Consider the following 23,140-nt stretch of genomic DNA (forward strand, 5'->3'; position numbering starts at 1 on the left):
CTACACACTGATCCAATGTAATCACTAATGTGAAATTGTTCAATTTGCAAGTTAAGTAGCAATTCTTACCATCAGCATCAGAAAATATAATGTTAGGACTTTTTCCTCCCAGCTCCAATGTCACCTTTTTCAAATTACTTTTTCCTGCAGCCTGCTGGATCAGATGGCCAACCTACAAGAGATCACAAAAAAAGATTTAAACTTCTGCCTAAAGGAGATTTTAAAAAAAGTATAATAATTGTTCAAGAAACAATATATTACATATTGAGCAATACAAGACTACAGTTATCACTTTCTTTCCTTCTAGCAAATGTATTTATAAATGTTCTAAATTACCTCAGGATTGTATCAGCTTCTGAACTTGTGTAATACTTGAAATCTCTTAACATAATATACAAAAAGCATTTGAATAGAAATACACAGACAGGTTATATTGTATCAGTATATCATGCTATTTTGATAACAATGCATTCACTTGGCTGTCAACAGTTCAGTTTAAACCCTGTTACTCCTGGTGACAGAAGCAGCACACCAGCACGATGAGAGGATTAACCATAGTCAACCTGACGGCTACAATTCTAGAAACATTTTGTGTTTCTAGAGCTCACTGAAATTACTGCAATCACCAGGGGATAGTTGGCAGGTGAAGAAACTATCTTGATTCAAGGCCTTGGCACAAACTGATTGTAATTTATCTGTTGTTGGTGCATGTGCTCCTTTAAAAAGTGTAGATGAGTTTCAAGTAGCACAGGCTAATTTTAAAGTGGTACTGGCTTTTGATATTTGAAGCTCCGAGATGAGATGGCAAGTACTCAAATGTACTGTTCGTGTTGGCTGCACAGATTAATGTTAATTAGCTTTTAGAGTAGAGGTACTACCAGCATGGCTTAAATCTTCATCAACACCCTGTGCCCATCTGGACAATTTCAGGATGTTTTGCATTTATCTTCCAAAGTGTTTTGCAGTGTGGCTGTTACTCTGTGATTCAGAATCAGGTTTAATACCACTGGTATATGTCATAACATTTGTTATTATGCTGCAGCAGTATATTGCAATCATCATTATGCATCGTGTTATATGACTCAGGTGATCATGGTCTCATAACCATGATTGTTAACATAGAACCACAGAAACAAAGAAAACGTACAGCACAATGCAGGCCCTTTGACCCACAAAGCTGTGCCGAACATGTACTTACTTTAGAAATTACATAGGATTACTCATAGCCCTCTATTTTTCTGAGCTCCACTTAGCCATCCAGGAGTCTCTTAAAAGACCCTATCGTGTCCACCTCCATCACTGATGCTGGGAGCCCATTCTATGCACTCACTACTCCCTGTGTAAAAACTTAACCCTGACATCTCCTCTGTACCTACTTCCAAGCACATTAAAACTATGCCTTCTCATGCTAGCCATTTCAGCCCTGGGGAAAAAGCCTCTGACTATCCACATGATCAATGCCTCTCATCATCTTATGCACCTCTATCAGGTCACCTCTCATCCTCTGTCACTCCAAGGAAAAAAGGCCATGTTCACTCAACCTATTCTCATAAGGCATGCTCCCCAATCCAGGCAACATCCTTGTAAATCTCTTCAATACCCTTTCTATGGTTTCCACATCCTTCCTGTAGTGAAGCGACCAGAACTGAGCACAGTACTCCAAGTGGGATCTGACCAGGGTCCTATATAACTGCAACATTACCACTCGGCTCCTAAGCTCAATGCCATGATTGATGAAGGCCAATGCATTGTATGCTTTCTTAACCACAGAGTCAACCTGCGCAGCAGATTTGAGTGTCCAAGATCCCAGAACAGATCCCCGAGGCACACCACTGGTGACTGACCTCCATGCAGAATATGACCCATCTACAACCACTCTTTGCCTTCTGTGGGCAAGCCAGTTCTGGATCCACAAAGCAATGTCCCCTTGGACCTCATGCCTCCTTACTTTCTCAATAAGCCTTGCTGAAATCCATATACATTACAACTACTGCTCTACCTTGATCCTCAAAAAATTTAATCAGGCTCATAAGGCATTACCTGCCTTTTACAAAGCCATGCTGAATATTCCTCATCATATTATGCCTCCCCAAATGTTCATAAATCCTGCCTCTCAGGATCTTCTCCATCAATTTACCAACCACTGAAGTAAGACTTACTGGTCTATAATTTCCAGGGCTATCTTTACTCCCTTTCTTGAAAAAGGGAACAACATCCACAACCCTCCAATCTTACAGAACCTCTCCCATCCCCATTGATGATGCAAAGATCATCATCAGATGCTCAGCAATCTCCTCCTTCGCCTCCCACAATAGCCTGGGTTACATCTCATCCGGTCCCAGTGACTTATCCAACTTGATGCTTTCCAAAAGCTCCAGCACATCCTTTCTTAATATCTACATGCTCAAGCTTTTCAGTCCACTGTAAGTCATCCCTACAATCGCCAAGATCCTTTTCCGTGATGAATACTGAAGGGAAGGGATACCTCTGTTATCTTCACCAGTTTTTCCAATGTCACACTTGATTGGTCCAGACACACTTTTCCAATGTCACACTTGATTGGTCCTACTCTCTCACGTCTTATCCTCTTGCTCTTCACATACTTGTAGAATGCCTTGGGGATTTCCTTAATCCTGTCCACCAAGGCCTTCTCATGGCCCCTTCTGGCTCTCCTTATTTCTTTCTTAAGTTCCTTCCTGCTAGCTTTATAATCTTCTAGATCCCTATCATTACCTAGTTTTTTGAATCTTCCGTAAGCTCTTCTTTTCTTGACTAGATTTCCAACAGCATTTGTACACCATGGTTCCCATACCTTACCATCCTTTCCTTGTCTCATTGGAACATAACTCTGCAATACTCCACGCAAATATCCCCTGAACATTTGCCACATTTCTTCCATATATTTCCCTGAGAACATCTGTTCCCAATTTATGCTTCAAAGTTCCTGCCTGATAGCCTCATATTTCCCCTTACTCCAATTAAATGCTTTCCTAACTTGTCTGTTCCTATCTCTCTCCAATGCTATGCTAAAGGAGACTGAATTGTGATCACTATCTCCAAAATGCTCACCTACTGAGAGATCTGACACCTGACCAGGTTCATTTCCCAATACCAGATCATGTAAAGCCTCTCCTCTTGTAGGCTTATCTATGTATTGTGTCAAGAAACCTTCTTGAACACACCTAACAAACTCCACCCCACCTAAACCCCTCACTCTAGGGAGATATTTGGGAAATTAAAATCTCCCACCACAACACCTTTCCAGAATCTGTCTCCCTATCTGCTCCTTGATGTCCCTGTTACTATTGTGTGGCTTATAAAAAAATACCCAGTAGAGTTATTGACCCCTTCCTGTTCCTAACTTCCACCCACACTCAGTAGACAATCCCTCCATGTCTTCCCCCTTTTCTGCAGCCGTGACACTACCTCTGCTCAGCAGTGCCACGCCTCCACTTCTTATGCCTACCTCCCTGTCCTTTCTGAAACATCTAAAGCCTGGCACTTGAAGTAAGCATTCCTGCCACTCAGCCATCCGAGTATCTGTAATGGCCACAACATCATAGCTCCAAGTGCTGATCCACACTCTAAGCTCATCCGCTTTGTTCACAACACTCCTTGCATTAAAATAGACACATTTCACACTATCGGTCTGAGTGCGTCCTTTCCTACCACCTGCCTATCCTCCCTCTCGTACTGTCTCCAAGCTTTCTCTATTTGTCAGCCAATCACCTCTTCCTCCATCTCTTCAGTTTGGTTCCCACCCCTCAGCAATCCTAGTTTAAACTCTCCTCAGTAGCCTTAACAAACCTGCCTGCCAGGGTATTAATTCCTCTGGGATTCAAGTGCAACTCATCCTTTTTGTACAGGTCACTCCTGCCCCAAAAGAGGTCCCAACAATCCAGACATTTTAATCCCTACCCCCGCTCCAATCCCTCAGCTACGCATTTATCCTCCACCCCACTCTATTCCTATATTCACTGTCACGTGGCACAGGCAGTAATCCTGAGATTACTACCTTTGTGGTCCTGCTTCTCAACTTCTTTCCTAACTCTCTGTAGTCTGATTTCAGGACCTCCTCCCTTTTCCTGCCTATATCATTGATAGCAATATGTACCATGACCTTTGGCTTTTCTCCTTGCCACTTCGTGATCGCTATCAGAAACATCCCGGACCCTGGCACCTAGGAGGTAAACTACCATCTGTGCTTCTTTCCTGCATCCACAGAACCGCCTGTCTGATCCCCTAACTATAGAGTCCCCTATCACTGCTGCCATCCTCTTCAATTCCCTACACTTCTGAGCCACGGGGCCAGACTCTGTGCCAGAGGCACAGCCACTTTCGCTTCCCCCAAGTAGGTTCCCACCCCCCCCCCCCCGCAACAGTACTCATGCAGGAGTACTTATTGTCAAGGGGAACAGCCACAGGGGTACTCTCTAGCGTCTGATTCCTGCCCTTCCCTCTCCTGAATGTTACCCACTTATCTGTCTCCACAGGCCCTGAAGTGACTACCTGCCTATAGCTCCTCTCTACCACCTCCTCACTCTCCCTGACCAGATGAAGGTCATCCAGCTGCATCCCCAGTTCCCTAACACGGTCCCTAAGGAGCTGCAGCTCAACTCACCTGGTGCAGATGTGGCCGTCTGGGAGGCTGGGAGTCTCCCGGACTTTCCACATGTGACACCAAGCACAGAACACCGGCCTCACACACATTCTTCGTGTCTGTGTATTGCACAGCCAACCTACCTCGTCTCAACCCATTATCGCTAAAGCCTTCCTACTGTGTCTCTGCTCCTCTGGCACCTGCTCTATAAAGCTGTCTCCTTTTAAACTCTTCTCGCTGTTCTCACCGGCTGATGTCTACGTGCTTGCACAGTTGTGCCCTGATCAAACCACTGAAGAATTGTTCTTGGCAGTTTTCCTACAGAAGTTACTTGCCATTGCCTTTTTCTGGGCAGTGCCTTTACAAGACGGGTGACCTCAATTATTATCAATACTCTTCAGAGATTGTCTGCTTGGTGTCAGTGGTCGCATAACTAGGTCTTATGATATGCACCAGCTTCTCATACAGCCATCCACTACCTGCTCCTAATCCTGATCAGGGTTTAAGCAGCTGCTACACCTTGCCCAAGGTAGTGGAGGGAAGGAGTGTCTTACACCTCCATTGATAGACTCATATCTCAACCCACCTCCCAACACTGCAATACATAATAATAAAAACTGTAAATTAAAATGTTTGTATATACACGTTAAATTAGTGGTGCAAAAATAGAGGAAAAAATGTAGTGAGATAGTCTTCATGGGTTCAGAAATCAGATGGCGGTGGGGAAGAAGCTGTTCCTGAATCACTGAGTGTGTGCCTTCAGGCTCCTGTACCTCCTCCCTGATGGAAGCAATGAGAAGAAGGCATGTCCTGGGTAATGGGGGTTCTTAATAATGGATGCTACCTTTTGAGGCATTGCTCTTTGAAGATGTCCTGGATACTGGGGAGGCTCGTGCCCATGATGGAGCTGTCTTTCACAACTTTGTGTGGCTTATTTCAATCCTGTGCAATAGCCCCCCTCCCAACCCAGATGGTGATGCAGCCAGTTAGAATGCTGTCCTTGGAACATCTGCAGAGAATTGCAAGTGTCCTTGGTGACATACCAAATCTCTTTAAACTCCTAATAAAACATAGCTGCTGTTGTGTCATTTTTGTAACTGCACAGATACGTTGGGCCCAGGATAGATCTTCAGAGATGTTGACACCTAGGAACTTGAAATTGCTCCCCCTTTTCACTTCTGATCCATCGATGAGGATTGTTTAAGCATTTAGTTATAATCTATAAGTATTTATTGCAGAACATGTGTTTCTAAAATATGGATTTCTAAATGTAGTGGCAACTATTTTACTGAATTATTCATTATGACTATTTATTTAAGAGTCTTACAATCATCATTATGCACTGTGTTATATGATGTAGTGGTTCCTAAGGTTGTCATAGTCGGGGGTGGTAATGAGGGATAAGTTCCCACTACCTATAAACTACTCCAAATGGCATGTGACTCTAACAGCCTCTGACAACCTATCGGTCTTTCACCGATTCTGTTATGGCTATTGTTCTATAGATTTGTTGAGTATGCCCACAAGCAAATTAATTTCAGGGTTGAATATATATGTACTTTGATAATAAAATTTACTTTAAACATGAGGAAGTCTGAAGATGCTGCAAAGCCAAAGTAACACACCCAAAATGCTGGGGGAACTCAGCAAGTCAGGCAGCATCTATGGAAATTAATAAATAGTCGATGTTTTGGGCTGAGAGCCTTTTTCAGGACTGAGAAAGAAGGGGGAAGATACCAGAATAAAAAGGTTGGGGTGGTGGGTAAGAGGCTAGCTGAAAGTTGATAAGTGAAGCCAGGTGGGTGGAAAAGGTCAATGGTTGGAGAAGAAGGAATCTGATAGGAGAAGAGAGTGGAGCATTGAAGAAAGGGAAGGAAGAGGGAACCCAGGGGGAAGTAAAAGGCAAGTGAGAAGAGGTAAAAGGTCAGAATGGAGAATAGAGGAAGGATAGGGCGGAAATTGGTTTACCAGGAGAAACTGATACTCATGCCATCAAGTTGGAGGCTACCTAAACAGAATACAAGATATTGCTCCTCTACCCTGAGGGTTGCCTCATCTTGGCACAAGAGGAGACCATGGACCAATATCAGAATGGAAATCGTAATTACTTTGAACTTTGGTTCATTTCTAAACTTCTATGTTAATTTGAAAGTGTTTTCAAACTGACCTCCGTGGATCCAGTAAAAACAACTTTATCTACATCCATATGGGAGGCAATAGCTGCTCCTGCAGTTGATCCAAAACCAGGAATGATATTGACTACTCCTGGTGGAAATCCAGCCTGTATTGAAGAGAAAAGGTGACACAGACATTAAGACAAAACAACTACCATTTTATTAATGGTCCAACTATACATAACAGCAAATACTGTTATCCATTACTATGTGTTGTATTTGCTTCATTAAAATTCAGGAAATTCTGTGTCTATGGATTCACTTTTAATGGTTATGATCAATACTCAACAAGCCTCTGACGACCTTCTTGAATATTTCAAGGCAAGAGGGAAGACTCCTCATTAGCATTAAAACAGAAAGAAATTCAACTTTAACCAATTAATTTAGGGACGGAGCCTTCTCGCATCACTAATGTCAGTTTGGGGAAATACACTAGGACAAGTGAATACACAATAATTGACAGTGTGGTGTCAATGAACAAAGGGACCTTGGACTATGCATCTATGGATCCTTAAATGTGTTAAGAGGTCAATGAAAGTTCTCTCAAAAGAGCTGTTGATAGTTTAGGGTTTGGATTCTGCACAAAAAAATGGAATGATGTTGTACTTTTGTATTAGAATAATGTGCAACTTCCTACAATCTTACATTCTCAGACAGGAGCTGCCTTCATCTGCCTGCTGGTATAGATGATATGCACTGGAGTTAAGGTATGCTATTGAGAAGCATAAATGTTCAGGAACAGAAAATGCTGGAACCACTCAACAGATCTGACAGCATCTGCAGGAAGACAAACAGTTAACATTACAGGTTGAAGATCCTTCTTCAGAATTGCATAGAAGAGAAAACAAGTTAGTTTGATGTGGCAGAGAAGGTGGGAGTGAGAGAAATGGATAGAACGAAGGAGATATCTGTGAAAGGGCGGCACCATGGTTGCCATCTTCAATCTGAAACATTAACTCTTTCTGAAGATACTGTCCGACTTGTTGAGTGTTTTGTTTCTAGCATTTGCTGTTTTGCTTTAAGCTTGCCAATGATAATGCTTTTGAAAGTCAAGAAGATAGTCAAGAGATTGTTGGGGATTCTCTTTGCCCAGTATTTGTGGAGTAAAGATGCTACTTTCAGCCATATTTCAAAAATTGCCTTGAATATAGTGCACTTTATTTATTGCTTGTTTTTGTTTATTTGTTGAGATACAGCATGGAATAAGCCCTTTGAGCCACGTTCCCCAGCAATCACCCGATTTAATCCTAGCCTAATCACAGGACAATTTATAATGACCAATTAACCTACCAACTACTACGTCTTTGAACTGTGGGAGGAAAGCAGAGCACCCGGAGGAAACCCACAAGGTAATTGGGGTTCCCTTACAGACAGTGGTAGGAATTGAACCTGGGTCACCAGCACTGTAAAGCATTGTGCTAACCACTACGCTACCATGCTGCCCCATGGGTTACTTCATTTGCAAATGGAGTTCATCAATCACTCCCACATCTACCCTTAAGGTGGAAGGAAATTTATTAATGAAGCAGTAGAATATGGCTGGGCTGGGGGCAGGACCCTGAGGAACACCTTTACTAAAGTTTATTGATTTGTCCCATTCTGGAAATATCTTATTGCCTACCACCCAAGATGCAAGGATGCTTCGATCTACCAGAAACACCATCCTTTTAATTCATAATGAGCATTTTGGGAAAAACTGCTCGTATTGGGTTTCTAGACATGGATCTCTCTTCCAATTCTTTACAATATCAGTGCCCTATCATCTTTAGTAGCTTCACCAATGTTTTTCCTCGACAGGGGTGGATATGGAAGAATGGAATTCAATTTGCTGTTTCTGAGATAATGAAAGAACAAACATCTGCAATCATCAAGACTTTAAATCAAGGTATGGCAAGTAAATGCCAAGAGGCTTTCTGGGAAATCTAAAGTATTAAATTATAAGGATAATTATCCCTCAGGCTTAGATGATTAAACCTTAGAAAGCAGAAGTATTGAAAATTAGAAAAGCAGTGTACATTAGATACAGAGAAATGATTTTCCTAATGAGAAAATATAGAAAATGGGTGAGTCTTCTAAAAATAATGAAAGTTAGCTGTCATAAATGAAGTTTATGAAACACTTTCTTAACCCAGAATAGAGTAGAAATGTACACTTCACTTCCCTGGGTCACCTTAATGTTAAGGCTGAGATTGTTTAAATCAGGCAGAATATTAAGATGAGTGGATTGGTGGAGTGGAGGATACATTAGCTGAATGGCAAAAAAGTTTCAATGCACTGAAAGGCCTACTCTGAAGATCAGGGTTGTATATGGTGGCATGCATGTACTTTGGTTTTAAAAAAACTTACTTTGAACTTGAACTGAGGTAGAAATAAAAGTAACAAGAAATGATTCCAAACAAAGCAGAGTCTACCTTCTTGGCAAACTACATCACTGTTTCTTCAGAGAGTTGAAATGAACTGGAAATTGGTGCAGTTCATGTATTCTACACAATGGTTCACATGACTCCCAAAGACTGCTCATTACCTGAAAGCCTCAGGTATGACTGAATAGGCTCCATTTTTCTAAATGGGGAGCAGAAGAGGGAAATAGATTCAAAGATTCAAAAATATTTCAATCCTTCTTGATTATTGCATTAAATATGTGAACCAGAGTAAAAACAGATGGGAGAAATATTAATCAAGGGTCTGAGAATAAAAATGATGTAAAATGTAATGTACACCCTTGAAGAGCAATGAAATAAAAGAATAATATTTAAAAACGTGGTCGGAATGCCAGAATAACAAACTGTACTTCTTCAGAAAACTTGAACAAATTAGTGAGTCTCGTGAGATGTAAAAACATTGAGGGTACGGAGTTGCAAAGAACAAGGGATGTCATGAGGAAATAAGAAGGGAAAGAGGATTTAGTACATTAAATTAAGGGAACACAAGATAAGCAATATGGAAAAGGGAGAAAGGTTTTATGAGAGGATTCCACAAATACCAACATGGTGCTGAGATACATCCTAAGATGCACTGAGACACATCATCATTGATGTCACCTGGGGTCATTGGGTGTTTTGGTCTTTCAACATCAGCCACCCTTGCTAGGGTTGATCAGTCCCTGACTTGTGTCCCAGCAGCACTGGTCCATGGCTCACACCTCTTGATCCATTGTCATCTGAGGCTCTGTGATTGTCCTGGTGGCTCTTCTCTTTGCAGCCCCCACCCCATAATGCAATGTGCAAAGCTGAAATGAATTCTTTGCCAACAAAATACATGAGCTCCACAAAGGGAAGCAGAAGGCAGAAAGAGCACCATCAACTCAGAATTTTGGAGCCTGCTAAGCAAAGGCATTTTGGGGCCATTTTCACCACACTAATTTTCAATAGTTAAAGATGGCAGTATGCCACCAACTTCAAGGCCAACTAACAAATACTTGATCAGCAACGGGATTTTCCAAAAAATATTTTTTAAAAATCAGACACTGCCATGCCTCACTTGATACAGCTGGCTCACCTCTCATCCTTTCAAGAGTTCTTAAAAAGTAACTGATGCAGAAACACTCAGTACACCCAGTATTAGTGGTCTGTCAAATCCTCTCCTGTCTTTAACTCTTATCAGTTTAGCTTCCTTCTCCAGCTTGCAAAGGGCCAACACTCTGGATGCCCTTCACAAAGCATAGCAGGAAATCCCAAGTTAAGTGACTGAGTCTTGGCCTTTTCTCCCCATAAAAACTGTTCCACCTGACTCCCATAGAATTTACTGCAAACCAAACAAATTTGACTGAAAAATCCATCTTTGTGCATCTAACATTAAGTAGTTCTGCAGTAGGTTGTCCCAGTAGCGTAATCACACTTCTCAACAATGTAATGTGTTGGAGTCTTGTTAAACAACATTCAAAGACCATTTCAGATAGTTTTATAAACAACCAACTGATGATTGACCAACCCAGTATTTGGTGTCCTTCTTCATTCCTCCTTCCAGTCCAAAATAATCCCACAAACTTCACAGAGAGTACCATATTATGGTATTCATTCATTTAGCCTGGTTATTATTGAGCTAGCATTAGTTGTAATTATATATCAGTGCTCTTTTCCAATAATGTACCAAAGTCAAGGTGCAAGGTCAAATCAGAAAACTGAAGATACAAACACAATTTGTAATATGTCACATGCAGATGCGATTCTTAGAGCTTATGGTCATATTGCCACGTTGGCTAACTAGCATCATTGACTTAAAAATGTGACTTAACCTCTTTAATCAAATTTGCTACGTAGAGTGCTGTTAGTGGGGTCTGCTCGGCCACCTTCATCACAACCACATTTCCCGTTGCTAATGCTGGTGCAAGTTTCCAGGCCTGCATTGTCAATGGAAAATTCCACTGAAAGAAAAATAAAATTGCAAATGAGTTTTCAGGAGATAAAATAAATCATGACTGTCGATAATTGTTAAATGTCCAAATCTATGTTGAGGAAAAGCAGGTCAATTCTACTACTTTGATGGCTATTAAGTGTGTAATTAATGCTTTAATTAACAGAAACTAGAAATCATGTGTGACTTCAGCCATTCAGACTACTACATTAGCCAACATGGTTTTTAATTTTTAAACAGTGATTACACTCTTTGGTAACAATATGAGTGTACTTAAAATAATTTTTTTCAAATATTGGAGCATATGGGGTGTCCAGGGAAGGGTAGCACTTCCAGTGAAGGGGCTTGTCATGTCCATTCTGGGGCAGCTCACTCATCTTTGGTCCCCATCAAACACTTAGCTCTTGCCTGTGGTTCCAAGTAGTTGTTTGCATGCGGCAGCAGCCACACTGCTTTGACAGGTTGGCTAAACCTGTTAAGGGTATTAGGTAGGCTCATACCCCTGAGAAGTAGGGACATGCCTGTCCTAGCATGTTAAGTCAGCTCCGACAGACTAGGCAGATGAGATCTATAGTGAGATCTAACAGCTAGGAAGGCTGTACTGGAATGCTCCATGGAGAGTGAAAGGCATGACAAGGTTCAGAAAACATCATGGTCATCCACTGCAACCAAGGAAGACCCCAGTTTGTGACGCATGTTCATACCACTAGACGCAGACTTCTGAGACTGAAAGATTAGAACTGCCCCAGTACAATAGCTTTTCCACTTTTAAAACTCTCCTGCACAGGTTTCCAGTCATCTTCCGACCTGATGGACAACCACCATTTAAATATTAAAGACGCATATGAACCAATTTAGAAACAGTTTTTTCAATGTATGAAAAACAAAGGTGTATCTATAAAAATACTGGGGATACAGCATGCATCACAAATGTAATTATTGCCAATTCTGAGGGAGATATAGCAGGTTGAGTAGCAACTGTGGGAGGGGAGGGGAGAGGAAATGTCAAGGTTGAGCCCTTTTGGAGGATCTCAACTTGATAATGTCGAAAGTTCCTTTGACCTACAGAGTTCCTCCAGCAAATTGTTTGTTGCTCCAGATTCCAGCAACTTCAGTCTTCTTTATTACTTTAGAGTCACAGAAAAGTACAAAATGAGGCCCTTCGGCCCATCCAGTCTGTGCCGAACCATTTAATCTGCCTACTCCCATCGACCTGCACCGAGACCATAGCCCTCTATACCCCTGCTATCCATGTACCTATCCAAACTTCTCTTAAACATTGAAATCGAGCTTGCATGCACCACTTGTGCTGGCAGCTTACTGCACACTCTCACTACTCTCTGAGTGAAGAAGTTTCTCCTCAGGTTCCCCTTAAACTTTTCATCTTTCACCCTTAACCCATGACCTCTGGTTGTAGTCCCAACCAACCTCAGTGGAAAATGCATTTAACCTATCTATGTCCCTCATAATTTTGTATACCTTTATCAAATCTCCTCTCAATCTTCTACATTCCTAGAAATAAAGTCCTAACTTATTCAATCTTTCCTCAGGTCCTCCACACCCAGCAGAATCTTTGTAAATTTTCTCTGTACTCTTTCAACCTTACTTACATCTTTCCTGTAGATAAGTGACCAAAACTGAACACAATACTCCAAATGAGGCCTCACCAATGTCTTAAACAACTTCAACATAACATCCCAACTCCTATACTCAATACTTTGATTTACAAAGGCCAAAGTGCCAAAAGCTTTCTTAATGACCCTATTGACTGTGATGCTACTTTCAATGAATTATGGACCTGTATTCTCAGATCCTTTTGTTCCACCACAATACGCACTTTTTATCCTACCAAAGTGCAACACCTTACACTTGTCTGCATTAAGTTCCACCTGCCATTTTCCAGCTGGTCCAGATCCCACGGCAAGTCATGATAGCCATCCTCACTGTGCACGCACATCCCCAATCTTATGCCATCCGCAAATTTAACCACATTTTCATCCAGACTGTTGATATAGATGGCAAACAACAATGAATCCAGCACCCATCCCTGCGGCACACCACAAGTAACAGGCCTCCAGTTAGAGAGGCACACCTCTACCACCACCCTCTGTCTTCTATCACAAAGTCAATGTTTTATCCAATTTACTAACTCATCTTGAATGCTGAGTGACTGAACCTTCTTGACCAACCTTGTCAAATGTAGACAACACCCACTGTCTTGCCTTCATCAACTTTCTTGGAACTTCCTCGAAAGACTCTAAGATTGGTTAGACATGACCTACCATGCTCAAAGCCATGCTGACTACCCTTAATCAATCCATGTCTATTCAAATCCTACTGATGTCAGGCTCACAAGTTGATAATTTCCTGGTAATAATTTCTTTCTTGCAAATTTATTTTCCAGCTGCTCACTCACCGGGATGATTTGCCCACACACACCAACTGGTTCATGACGTGTATAGCAGAAATAGTTTCCTTCGAGGGGAATGGTCTTACCATGGTATTTATCAGCCCAGCCTGCATAGTATCTGTGAAGAATTCAGCAAGGTAAAAAATGTCTTTATTATTTTGCCTTTTACACTTTGATAAAGTTGTGTAATGTGCATTTATGAAACTTTATAATAAAGAAAAACTTCCACCAAAAAGCAACTGCTCTGGTATTGGAATTACAATATAGAAATAATGACAACCATCTGTGTGAATGATCTTTCACTAGAATCCAAGCAAAAGAGAATACTTTTTAAGCCAGGAGAAAGATGGGTACAGGGAAGTGACAAAAGGGATAAAATTCAAGACAAGTAGTTAGTAAAACTATAACACATAGGAACAGAATCAGGTTACTCAGCCCATCGAGCGTGCTCTGCCATGACTGATTTATTTTCCCTCTCAATACCATTCTCCTTCCTTCTCCTGGTAACCCTTGACACTCCCACTAAGCAACAACCTATCAAATTGTTTTAAATAAACACAATGCCTTAGCCTCCACGGCCATTTGTGGCAATGAATTCCATAGATTCACCACCCTCTGACTGAAGAAATTCCTCCTCATCCCTATTCTAAAGGGATATCCTTCTACTCTAAGGTTGTGCCCTCTGGTCCTAGACTCTCCCACTACACGAAACATCCTCTCCACATCCACTATCTAGGCCTTTCAATATTTGGGAGGTTTCAATGAGATCCCCTCCTAATTCTTCTAAATTCCAGTGAGTACAGGCCCAGAGCCATCAAATGCTTCTCAAACATTAAACTTTCATTTCTGGGATCATTCTTGTAAACCCTGATGAAACAAGAGAGAAATACTTTGCCCAGTCGAGCTGCATTTCTCAAGCTTATCTTTGAGCTATACTAGAACAGTTCAAAGATAAGCGGGATGGAGATATGTCTCTACCAAAGGAGGTGTCAGTGATCCTTCCCTCCGCTGACTTGCAGGTCACCCTTGGGCAAGATGTAGCACCTGCTTAGCCCCTTCCCTCCCGCCAATTTGGCGCTCTTACCCTCCACTGACCTGCAAGAGTTCACCCTTGGGCAAAGTGTAGCACCTGCTTAGCATCCCCCCCACCCCCCATTAAGAGGCACGAGAAGCCATGGAAGCATGTGGTGAATGGTCATATGGACAGGTGCTGCAGATCACAAATCCTGGTTATGCGAACACTGATGCCAGGCAGACAATCTCTGAAAGTATTGATGATGGTTGGATCACCCATCTTGTAAAGACACTGCCCTGAAGAAGGCACTTCTCTAGAAAACTTTGCCAAGAACAATCATGGTCAACAGACTATGATTGCCCATGTCATATGACATGGCACATAATGATGATGGTGGTATTCAATCCCCAAGTCTTGCATCATGGATAGTCCATTACTTCTGCATAGCCAGTTCAATTGCATTTTATCTGTAACTAGGAAGGAAGTTGGTTCCCTTACCGAGTATGTGGATTGTCATCCTCATAATGCAAGTCTGCTCTAAACTGCAATGGTGAAGTTTTCCCAGAGTACAGCGACCACTTATAAGCTTTCTCTCACAAGTGGTGACAATTGGGCATGGGAGCCATTTATTTATCTTTCCTGCTACTCTCTACTGACCTAGCAGGGGCCTTTACTGTGACATCAATCGTGTCCATATAGTTTTTGTATCACTAATAACCTTCACCAGCACTGATCTCAGCAGCAGTGACCCGAGTTAGCACACCTAGATTATTGATAGGCATGTTATGGCCATCACATCAAGTTCTCATGCCTAGTTTACAGCTGATGAAAAGTTAAGTTTTCCTCTCTACCAACCCCCCACCCCCCACATATGCTGCCTGACTTACTGATTATTACCAGCATTTGTAATTCTTCCTTTTGCATTATGTATTAGGAATATTAATCTTTTATACAGGCAAACTTTTCTAGCAAGAGGAACAAAGTAGAATAGAAACATAATGCTCATACCTGAAACATTTAACAACAAAATCTAAGTCTATCATGTAGGCTATGTGGTATGGCTTCCCATTATCCAATGTCTCCAATGACTGAAAAATATAAATGAGAAAGGAAATAATATAAACAATATAGACGTTCAATAAAAATACCAAGCACCATAAAAACAATAAAATGCTCCTCAATGGTACGTATCAAAAATTAGGGGAGCATACGTATGTCAAAGGCATCTCAGCAAGTTCAACTTCTGTGTTTCTCCTCACTCTTCCACACCTTTATTTTGGAGATCATGCTTTCTCCCACGAGCTGCTCCTTGCTGACATCAACAGAAAACTACACCAGGTTCCAGATGTGTGTTAACAGCAACCAGCTCTCTTGTACCTCTATCACCTTCTCTGATTTAATTTGTTACTGCTCACATATCCACCCCAGGAAGAACAGTCATTGTCTTCAGTGCTCGCTATCCTAACTCACATGAAGTGTGATTCCACTATCACATTTGTTATTACTCGTATGCCCTAACAACATCTCAACTTCTAATTTCCAAAAAACCTTCAGGCCTCCAACAAAGCTGCCATCGTTGCAATCACTTCAGTCTCTACATGCCTCTTAAATCACTACACCACCATTTGTCTAGCTAATGGCTCATTGTTTTTTAATATCACCATAGTTTGTTTATCCACATTAACAAGACAGTGCCATAGTAACATAGTGGTACTATTCCAGATCGGGGCGTTCCGGAGTTTGGAGTTCAATTCTGGTGGTGCTCTGTAAGGCGTCTCTGTATGTCCACCCTGTGGAATGAGTGGGTTTTCTCTAGGTTCTCTCATGTCTTCCCAAGATGACTGTGCAAGCATTGATAACGTCGGCCTTTTTAGTTACTTCCTTTATTTTCATTAACACCCCCCCCCCCCCCCCCAATTGCTTCAATACACTTTTTCCAGTTCTCATGAAGTGGATTTAGTGTGAAATGTTGACTTTGGACAGGTTTGGCTTACTTTGCCGGCAGCCTCCAATATGCTTTCTTTGTTCTGCAATATTTGTACACTTAGGCTACATCCACATTGAGCCGGTGAATTTTGAAAATGCCAGTGTCGCGAACAAAAGATAGGTGTCCACACCAGGTGTTTCTGAAAATAGCTCCGTCCACATTAAAACGGGTACTTGGGCAAATCTCCTCCTACTGGGCACGCGCGCAGGACACAACTACAGAAAACAGCGAAGAAGGAACTGTATACTATTTCCGTTTCCTCCTCTTAGTTCAAGAAAACAATGAAATGCCGTGCTGCCGCCACCATCTGTTCTGGCACGTTGTGACAGCTTTTTTAAAAAACTCCGGTTATCCCGTACACACTACACCGCCCAGCTGGTGATTTTTCAGATCTACATACTCTGGAGAGCATTTTAGAAAAGCTCCATTTTCGGGGGAGGAAAACGCTGTTTCAGTGTGGACGAGACCTCAGACTCCACTTAATGCGGAGGTTGCCTTCCTCGGAGGTGGAGCGCTATGTGGGGTCATTATAATATTATTTAAATAGACATGTGTGACTGATTACAAAAATCAAACCTGAGATACATTTTATGTATGCACAGTAATTCGTGGAGTAACAACAGGCAAACAGGCCTAACCTGTACATAGTGGAGCAGCAACACATCGCAGCAGCTGCAGAGGGAAGTGGGCGGTGGTTGCATCTTACAGGAGCGACCAGGCTGTAGGTCCTCCTCCAATTTTGGCTTCCTCTTCAAGTAGGTGTCAAGATTTACCTGCCTTTTCTTAAGTTTTTCATTCGTAAGGCCAGTGATATTGTGGGGGTGGAACTGGACTCTCTGACGGTGGTGTCTGAAAAGAGTATGCTGTCCAAGTTGCATGCATCTTGGACAATGTCTCCCATCCACTCCATAATGTACTGGTTAGGCACAGGAGTACATTCAGCCAGAGACTCATTCCACCAAGATGCAACACTGAGCGTCATAGGAAGTCATTCCTGCCTGTGGCCATCAAAATTTACAACTCCTCCCTCGGAGTGTCAGATACCCTGAGCCAATAGGCTGGTCCTGGACTTGGCATAATTTACTTATTATTACTTAATTATTTATGGTTTTATATTGCTATATTTCTACACTATCCTTGGTTGGTGTGACTGTAAGGAAACCCAATTTCCCTCGGGATCAATAAAGTATGTCTGTCTGTTTCCTCTCATGAAGTAGTTCTCAACAGCAGGAAATTGTGTCAAGAACATCTCTGCCTCATTGCTTGGCTCCCAGTCAGGGTCATTATTGAGGAACTGGTGAATGATTTGTGTGATCGTAGTGATGCAGTGCTGAGGAATTCTGTGGTGAAGTTTCTTGCTGGAGTTTCCTCCTCTCCATCTGTGTCCTCAAGATTCAGTGAGGATGCATTGCTCTGCCAATTCTCGAAGCTCTTCGTTGTTAAGGGTCTCATCATGAGAATGCAGGAACTCTTCAACATCCCCATCATTAACATCCTCTAATCCTGCTTCACTAGCCAGTTCAATGAAGTTTTGGATGACTAGTTCCGTGAAATCCTAGGAATTTCATATCCCATACTAATGCTTTTCCTTGACAGCTTAGATGTACTACCCTCACTGGAAGTTGCAAGTGGTGGACTGCAGCCAGTGACTTTTTCTGCTGACCTGACGACTCGCCGTAGTTTTCATTCATTGTGAGAGGATGCTGCTCCAAACTAGACAGTAATGGTTGATGTGAGGATACTATCTAATACTGACAGGGCAATATTAGTACTAGCAGAACAATCCCATCAGAATAATTTCCCTGCAGCTCTGCAGCTTATTCTGTTCTACATGCTCATCAATTCACCTTTTGCTTCTACTGTCACTTTCCTACAGATCTAATCAGTCGCCAATTACTAACCTTAGTTACTCTGAACAACAACCCCTAGCCTTTCATCTCCACCACGAAGAAGAATCTTGGCTGCAGACATATTGAAACACCATCACTTGGCGGGTTCCTCCAAATCCCAGACCATCTGACTTGGAGATATATTGCTATTTCTTTATCATGTGGGCCTCAATCCTGTAACACCCTGCCCCAAACTCCACGGGAATGCCGTCACCTAAAGAGAAGCAGCTGTTGAAGAAGACAACTTGCCACAGTCTTTTCAAAGACGTTAAGGATGGGTGAGAAGCACTCGTCTTTCCTGTGATGCCATGTCCCATAAATTGATATTTAAGTATTTGCATAGCTTTCCTGTGAATGTCTCTATGCTGGCAACTACATACAGCACATTCTGCATCTTTATTAATATTACATGCTCTTCTCAAGTAACTGAACTATAATTGAAAAGCAATTTTAAAGCGCTTGTAGTTTTAAACTGCTTTGTAATTTATCAAAATTTGATTACTGTTACTGATTTATCAAAGGTAGATTAAATCATTAATCATTAAATGTTGTACTTCTGATTGTGCAATGAGTTCATGCTCTTTGCATTACAATCTTTTACTTTACTCAGCCCAGACATGAGGAATGAAATCATCTTATTAATATATGTAAACTACTCAAATGGGAATTGAATTAGACCAGCTTTGACTTTAATACCTTCCTGAATCTTGCAGCAAAATTGCATTTAGGGGGATGCTTCACGTGTAAATGTCACTAAAATATTTTGACTCTCCACCACACGAGGAAAGTTTAGTACAGCTTGGCCAGAGAGAGGCCTACAAGATTATAAGAGGCATAAATAGGGTGGATAGTCAATACCTGTTTCCCAGGATACCAATAGCAAACACCAGAGGGCATATGTATAAAATTAAGGGAGGGAAGTTTAGGGGAGACATCAAGGGTAAGTTTTTTTTAAAAAATAAACACAGAGGGTTGTGAGTGCCTGGAATGACTTGCCAGGGATGGTGGTGGAGGCTAAAACATTAGGGGTATTTAAGAGCCTCTTGGACAGGCACATGGATGAAAGAAAAATGGAGGGTTATGGGGTAGAGTGGGTTTAGTACTTTTTTTAAGGCTTATATGGGTCGGCACAACTTGGAGGGCTGAAGGGCCTGTACTGTGCTGTAGTGTTCTATGGTTCTAAGGTTATTTAAGAATTTGCAAAGATGGATTCGAATTTTTTTTCAATTTGAGCCTTTGTATGATTTGGAGTCAATAGGAATTGACAAAGATTCAAAGTACATTTATTATCAAAATATGTACGCAGTATACAACCCCAAGATTTCCCCAGACAACTATGATACAAAGAACCAGTTCGAAGAAAACATCAAACACCCAACATGGGAAAGAAAAAAAAGAACAAGTCGCACAACGGGAGAATGGGCTGGTACAACTTAGAACATGGGCAGCAGTGGTTTTGAGAAGTCCTGAAAGATGCAGATATTTAAAGAGTGATTGGAGCAATGAAATCACGAATGAACTGAAATGAGTACAAGAGTATCTCTGTGACAGAGTTGGTGGGATCAGTAACTCAACTTCAGTCAATATTAACATGTGTGTATTTAGCATCTCCAACATTATGAATTGTTCCTTAACAGATCTTCCATTAAACAAAGATTTAGAAAGTTTGACACTGAGTTGTGGAAATTATTACTACAGAAAACCAAATGTTGGACACTGGCTTTGAAGAGCATTTAAGAGCATGGAGAGATGGAGGTATGACAGAGAACAGCAAACAGTTTTTATTTTAGTGGCCCTTTGAGCCAAGCCACCCTAACAACCCCCAACAAACATGATCAACCCTAACATAATCACGGGACAATTTACATTGGCTAAGTCATCTTTAGTCAGTGGTCACATAACCAGGACTTGTGATGTGCACCAGCTGCTCAATCCTCTCTACATTGGGAAAATAATGTTTTGCAGAGCTCCTCCAGTCACCTTGCCATTTATTTTTGATTACACTTCAGCCTTCTCTCTTGCTCCAATACCGTCCTAGGCAAGGAAGTGGAATTCTACCTCATTACCCATCTGAGCACAGTGCAGTCCTCCAAACTTATTACCTAGGTAATCATCCTTGTAGTTTCTCTCCCCCGATATAACCGTACCTGTGTTTAAGTGTTAGAGTTTCCTTTTCTGTTGCAAGTTTTTAAGAAGTAATTATTACGTTAACAACTTGATGTGCACCCTATCAAATCCCTGGCCCCCCGTTTTTCCCACCCCTACCTTCAGTGAAAAACATGGTCGTTTTATAGCTTTTCTAGTTCTGATGAAAAGAACTTGACAAAACATTGACTGTTTCCTCATAGATTGCACTCATCTTGCGAATGCTTTAGGCATCCTGTGATTTAGCTTCATATTTCCAAGATTGGCATTTTTCTTTTTGCTTTTGGGATGTATTTGTGCATCCAGTGGAAAGAGAATTCTGGTCTGTGGATGAAGAGTAACCTGGTGACAGCAACGACGATGCCAGTGGTGCTGGTTGTGCGGAGCTGAGATATCATTGCTAAATACCTGGCTTGATTATCTGACAAGAGCATTAATATTGTTACACGCTTGGTGCCACTCCTTTTATTGTTACATTCTTCTTCTCACGTGTTGGGTGTTCAGTCTTTTCTTTGTTTCGTGGCTGCTTGCAGGAGGACAGATCTCGGAGCTGTATTTTAAATTTAATTTAATTTAAATTACTATATTGAGATACAGTGTGGAACAGGCCCTTCCGGAACTTAAGAGTCGTGCCACTCATCAATCCCCCAATTTCCTCCTAGCCTAATCGCGGGACAATTTTCAATGACCCATTATCAACCAAGCAATAGGTCTTTGGACTGTGGGGGGAAACCGGAACATGTGGAGGAAACCCACACATTCACAGGTTTCTGTATGCATACTTGGATAATAAATGTACTTTGAATCTATCAGCATGGAGGACATTTATGAGGAACTAATGAGGAAGAAAGAAAAAAAAGACTATGCTGATGTTGTGGGTAAAAACAAGCACCATGATGGATGAATCCGTCAAAAGGCCTCTTATTTGCTGTCCATTTATGCAATTATAATATTACTAAACACATTCAGTTCTCCTGGTCTTCCTCTATATAGAGATATAAAGAAAACAAATAAAAAATCATTCCCCACAAACAAAAGCTACTCTCAAAAATCAGATGGTATTGATGAATTCAGGAAGCTACACAAAACCAAGACAGGTTAATGCACCTGAAGTGACATTAAAGTAGCATTAGATGTATGGACAAAGCTTCTAAACATGACAGCATAAAGAATACAACGTGGGTCCTATGCAAAGTACTTACAGCTAAGTATGCTTTATCACGTTCAATGAGGTCAGCTAAGCGGTGTAAAAGCAGCCCTCTGTGTGATGCATCCATTAATCGCCACGGTGATCCAAATTTAAATGCATCTTTCGCTGCCTTCACTGCTTTATCCACGTCAGCCTGTGGGCAGATTAATCACAATGTCTGACAATATTCAATACAAGTACCCACAGTTAATCAAAACTGAAAATGCAAAGTAATTTTCTAGCGATAGTCACAGACACAGTTGTGTTCATTCTTTCTTGCCACTCCTAACGCCACTTACCATTGAGATCCATCAAGCCTCACCCACCGTATCACTAATTCTTCTTGTCCTCAATTCTCTTAAAAACCCATATCGCCCTCATCAATATGTGTTATGTTGTATGATGTGGGCAATCATAGCCTCAGACCACAATTATTCTCGGCAAATTTTTCTACAGAAGTGGTTTGCCATTGCCTTTTTCTGGGCAGTGTCTTTACAAGAAGGGTGACTCCAGCCATTATCAATACTCTTCAGAGATGGTCTGCCTGGTGTCAGTGGTCGCATAACCAGGACTTGTGATGTGCACCAGTGGCTCATACGACCATCCACCACCTGCTCCCATGCCTTCACGTGACCCTGACTGGGGTGGGGGGGGGGGGTGGCTGAGCAGGTAATACACCTTACCCCAGGGTGACCTGCAGACTAGTGGAGAGAAGGAGCACGTTGCATCTCCTTTCGTAAAGACGCATCTCCACCCCGCCACCCGACAACCATAGATAGTGCTTAAACAGATAAAAATACTCAGTCTTTTATGCAAAATCTTTCATATAGGTTGGAAACAGTTGAGATCTTAACATCAACCTAATATGTTAACATTGGCTAAAAAGGGACTTAATATGATTATTTCATCATAGTCTATTGCCCTTCAGCCTAAAATATGGAAACATTGCTAACATTATACAGGCTAACTTGGACAAGGATTGGAATCAGTGCTGTGAACTTTTAGAAAACTGCTTCTTGGAGCATGGGAATTCTCCAATGAATAATGATTGGATAACTTGGCCTTTATCCACTTAAATTTAAAAGAATGATAGATTAGATCTCCTCTCAGAGATTCTGGAAGGAATAGACAAAGTAGATGCCAAGAAGCTGTTTTCTTCATCTGGAAGGGCAGAACTAGGGGAGATCATAGTCTTAAATAAGGGATAGAAACATAGTAAACCTACAGCGGCCCTTTGGCCCACAAAGCTGTGCCAAACATGTCCTTACATTAGAAATTACCTAGGGTTACCCATAGCCCTCTATTTTTCGAAGCTCCATGTACCTATCCCGGAGTCTTTTAAAAGACCCTATCGTATCTGCCTCCACCACCATCACCG

General features: G+C 41.6%; 1 protein-coding gene across 2 annotated transcripts in view; it reads right to left on the minus strand.

Annotated features, from left to right (window-relative positions):
* LOC140738476 (aldehyde dehydrogenase, mitochondrial-like) overlaps positions 1 to 23,140 on the minus strand; it is a 62,790-nt gene that overhangs the window by 15,310 nt on the left and 24,340 nt on the right. For both annotated transcript variants that reach the window (XM_073065792.1, XM_073065793.1), the window contains 6 exons: positions 21,776 to 21,916; positions 15,561 to 15,640; positions 13,544 to 13,655; positions 11,009 to 11,137; positions 6,768 to 6,881; positions 70 to 172 (listed from right to left, as the gene is read on the minus strand). In XM_073065792.1, the coding sequence (XP_072921893.1) occupies positions 70 to 172; positions 6,768 to 6,881; positions 11,009 to 11,137; positions 13,544 to 13,655; positions 15,561 to 15,640; positions 21,776 to 21,916 (679 nt within the window). The remainder of the gene's footprint in view (positions 1 to 69; positions 173 to 6,767; positions 6,882 to 11,008; positions 11,138 to 13,543; positions 13,656 to 15,560; positions 15,641 to 21,775; positions 21,917 to 23,140) is intronic.

Source organism: Hemitrygon akajei, chromosome 14 (assembly GCF_048418815.1).
Source record: "Hemitrygon akajei chromosome 14, sHemAka1.3, whole genome shotgun sequence".
NCBI lineage: Eukaryota > Metazoa > Chordata > Chondrichthyes > Myliobatiformes > Dasyatidae > Hemitrygon > Hemitrygon akajei.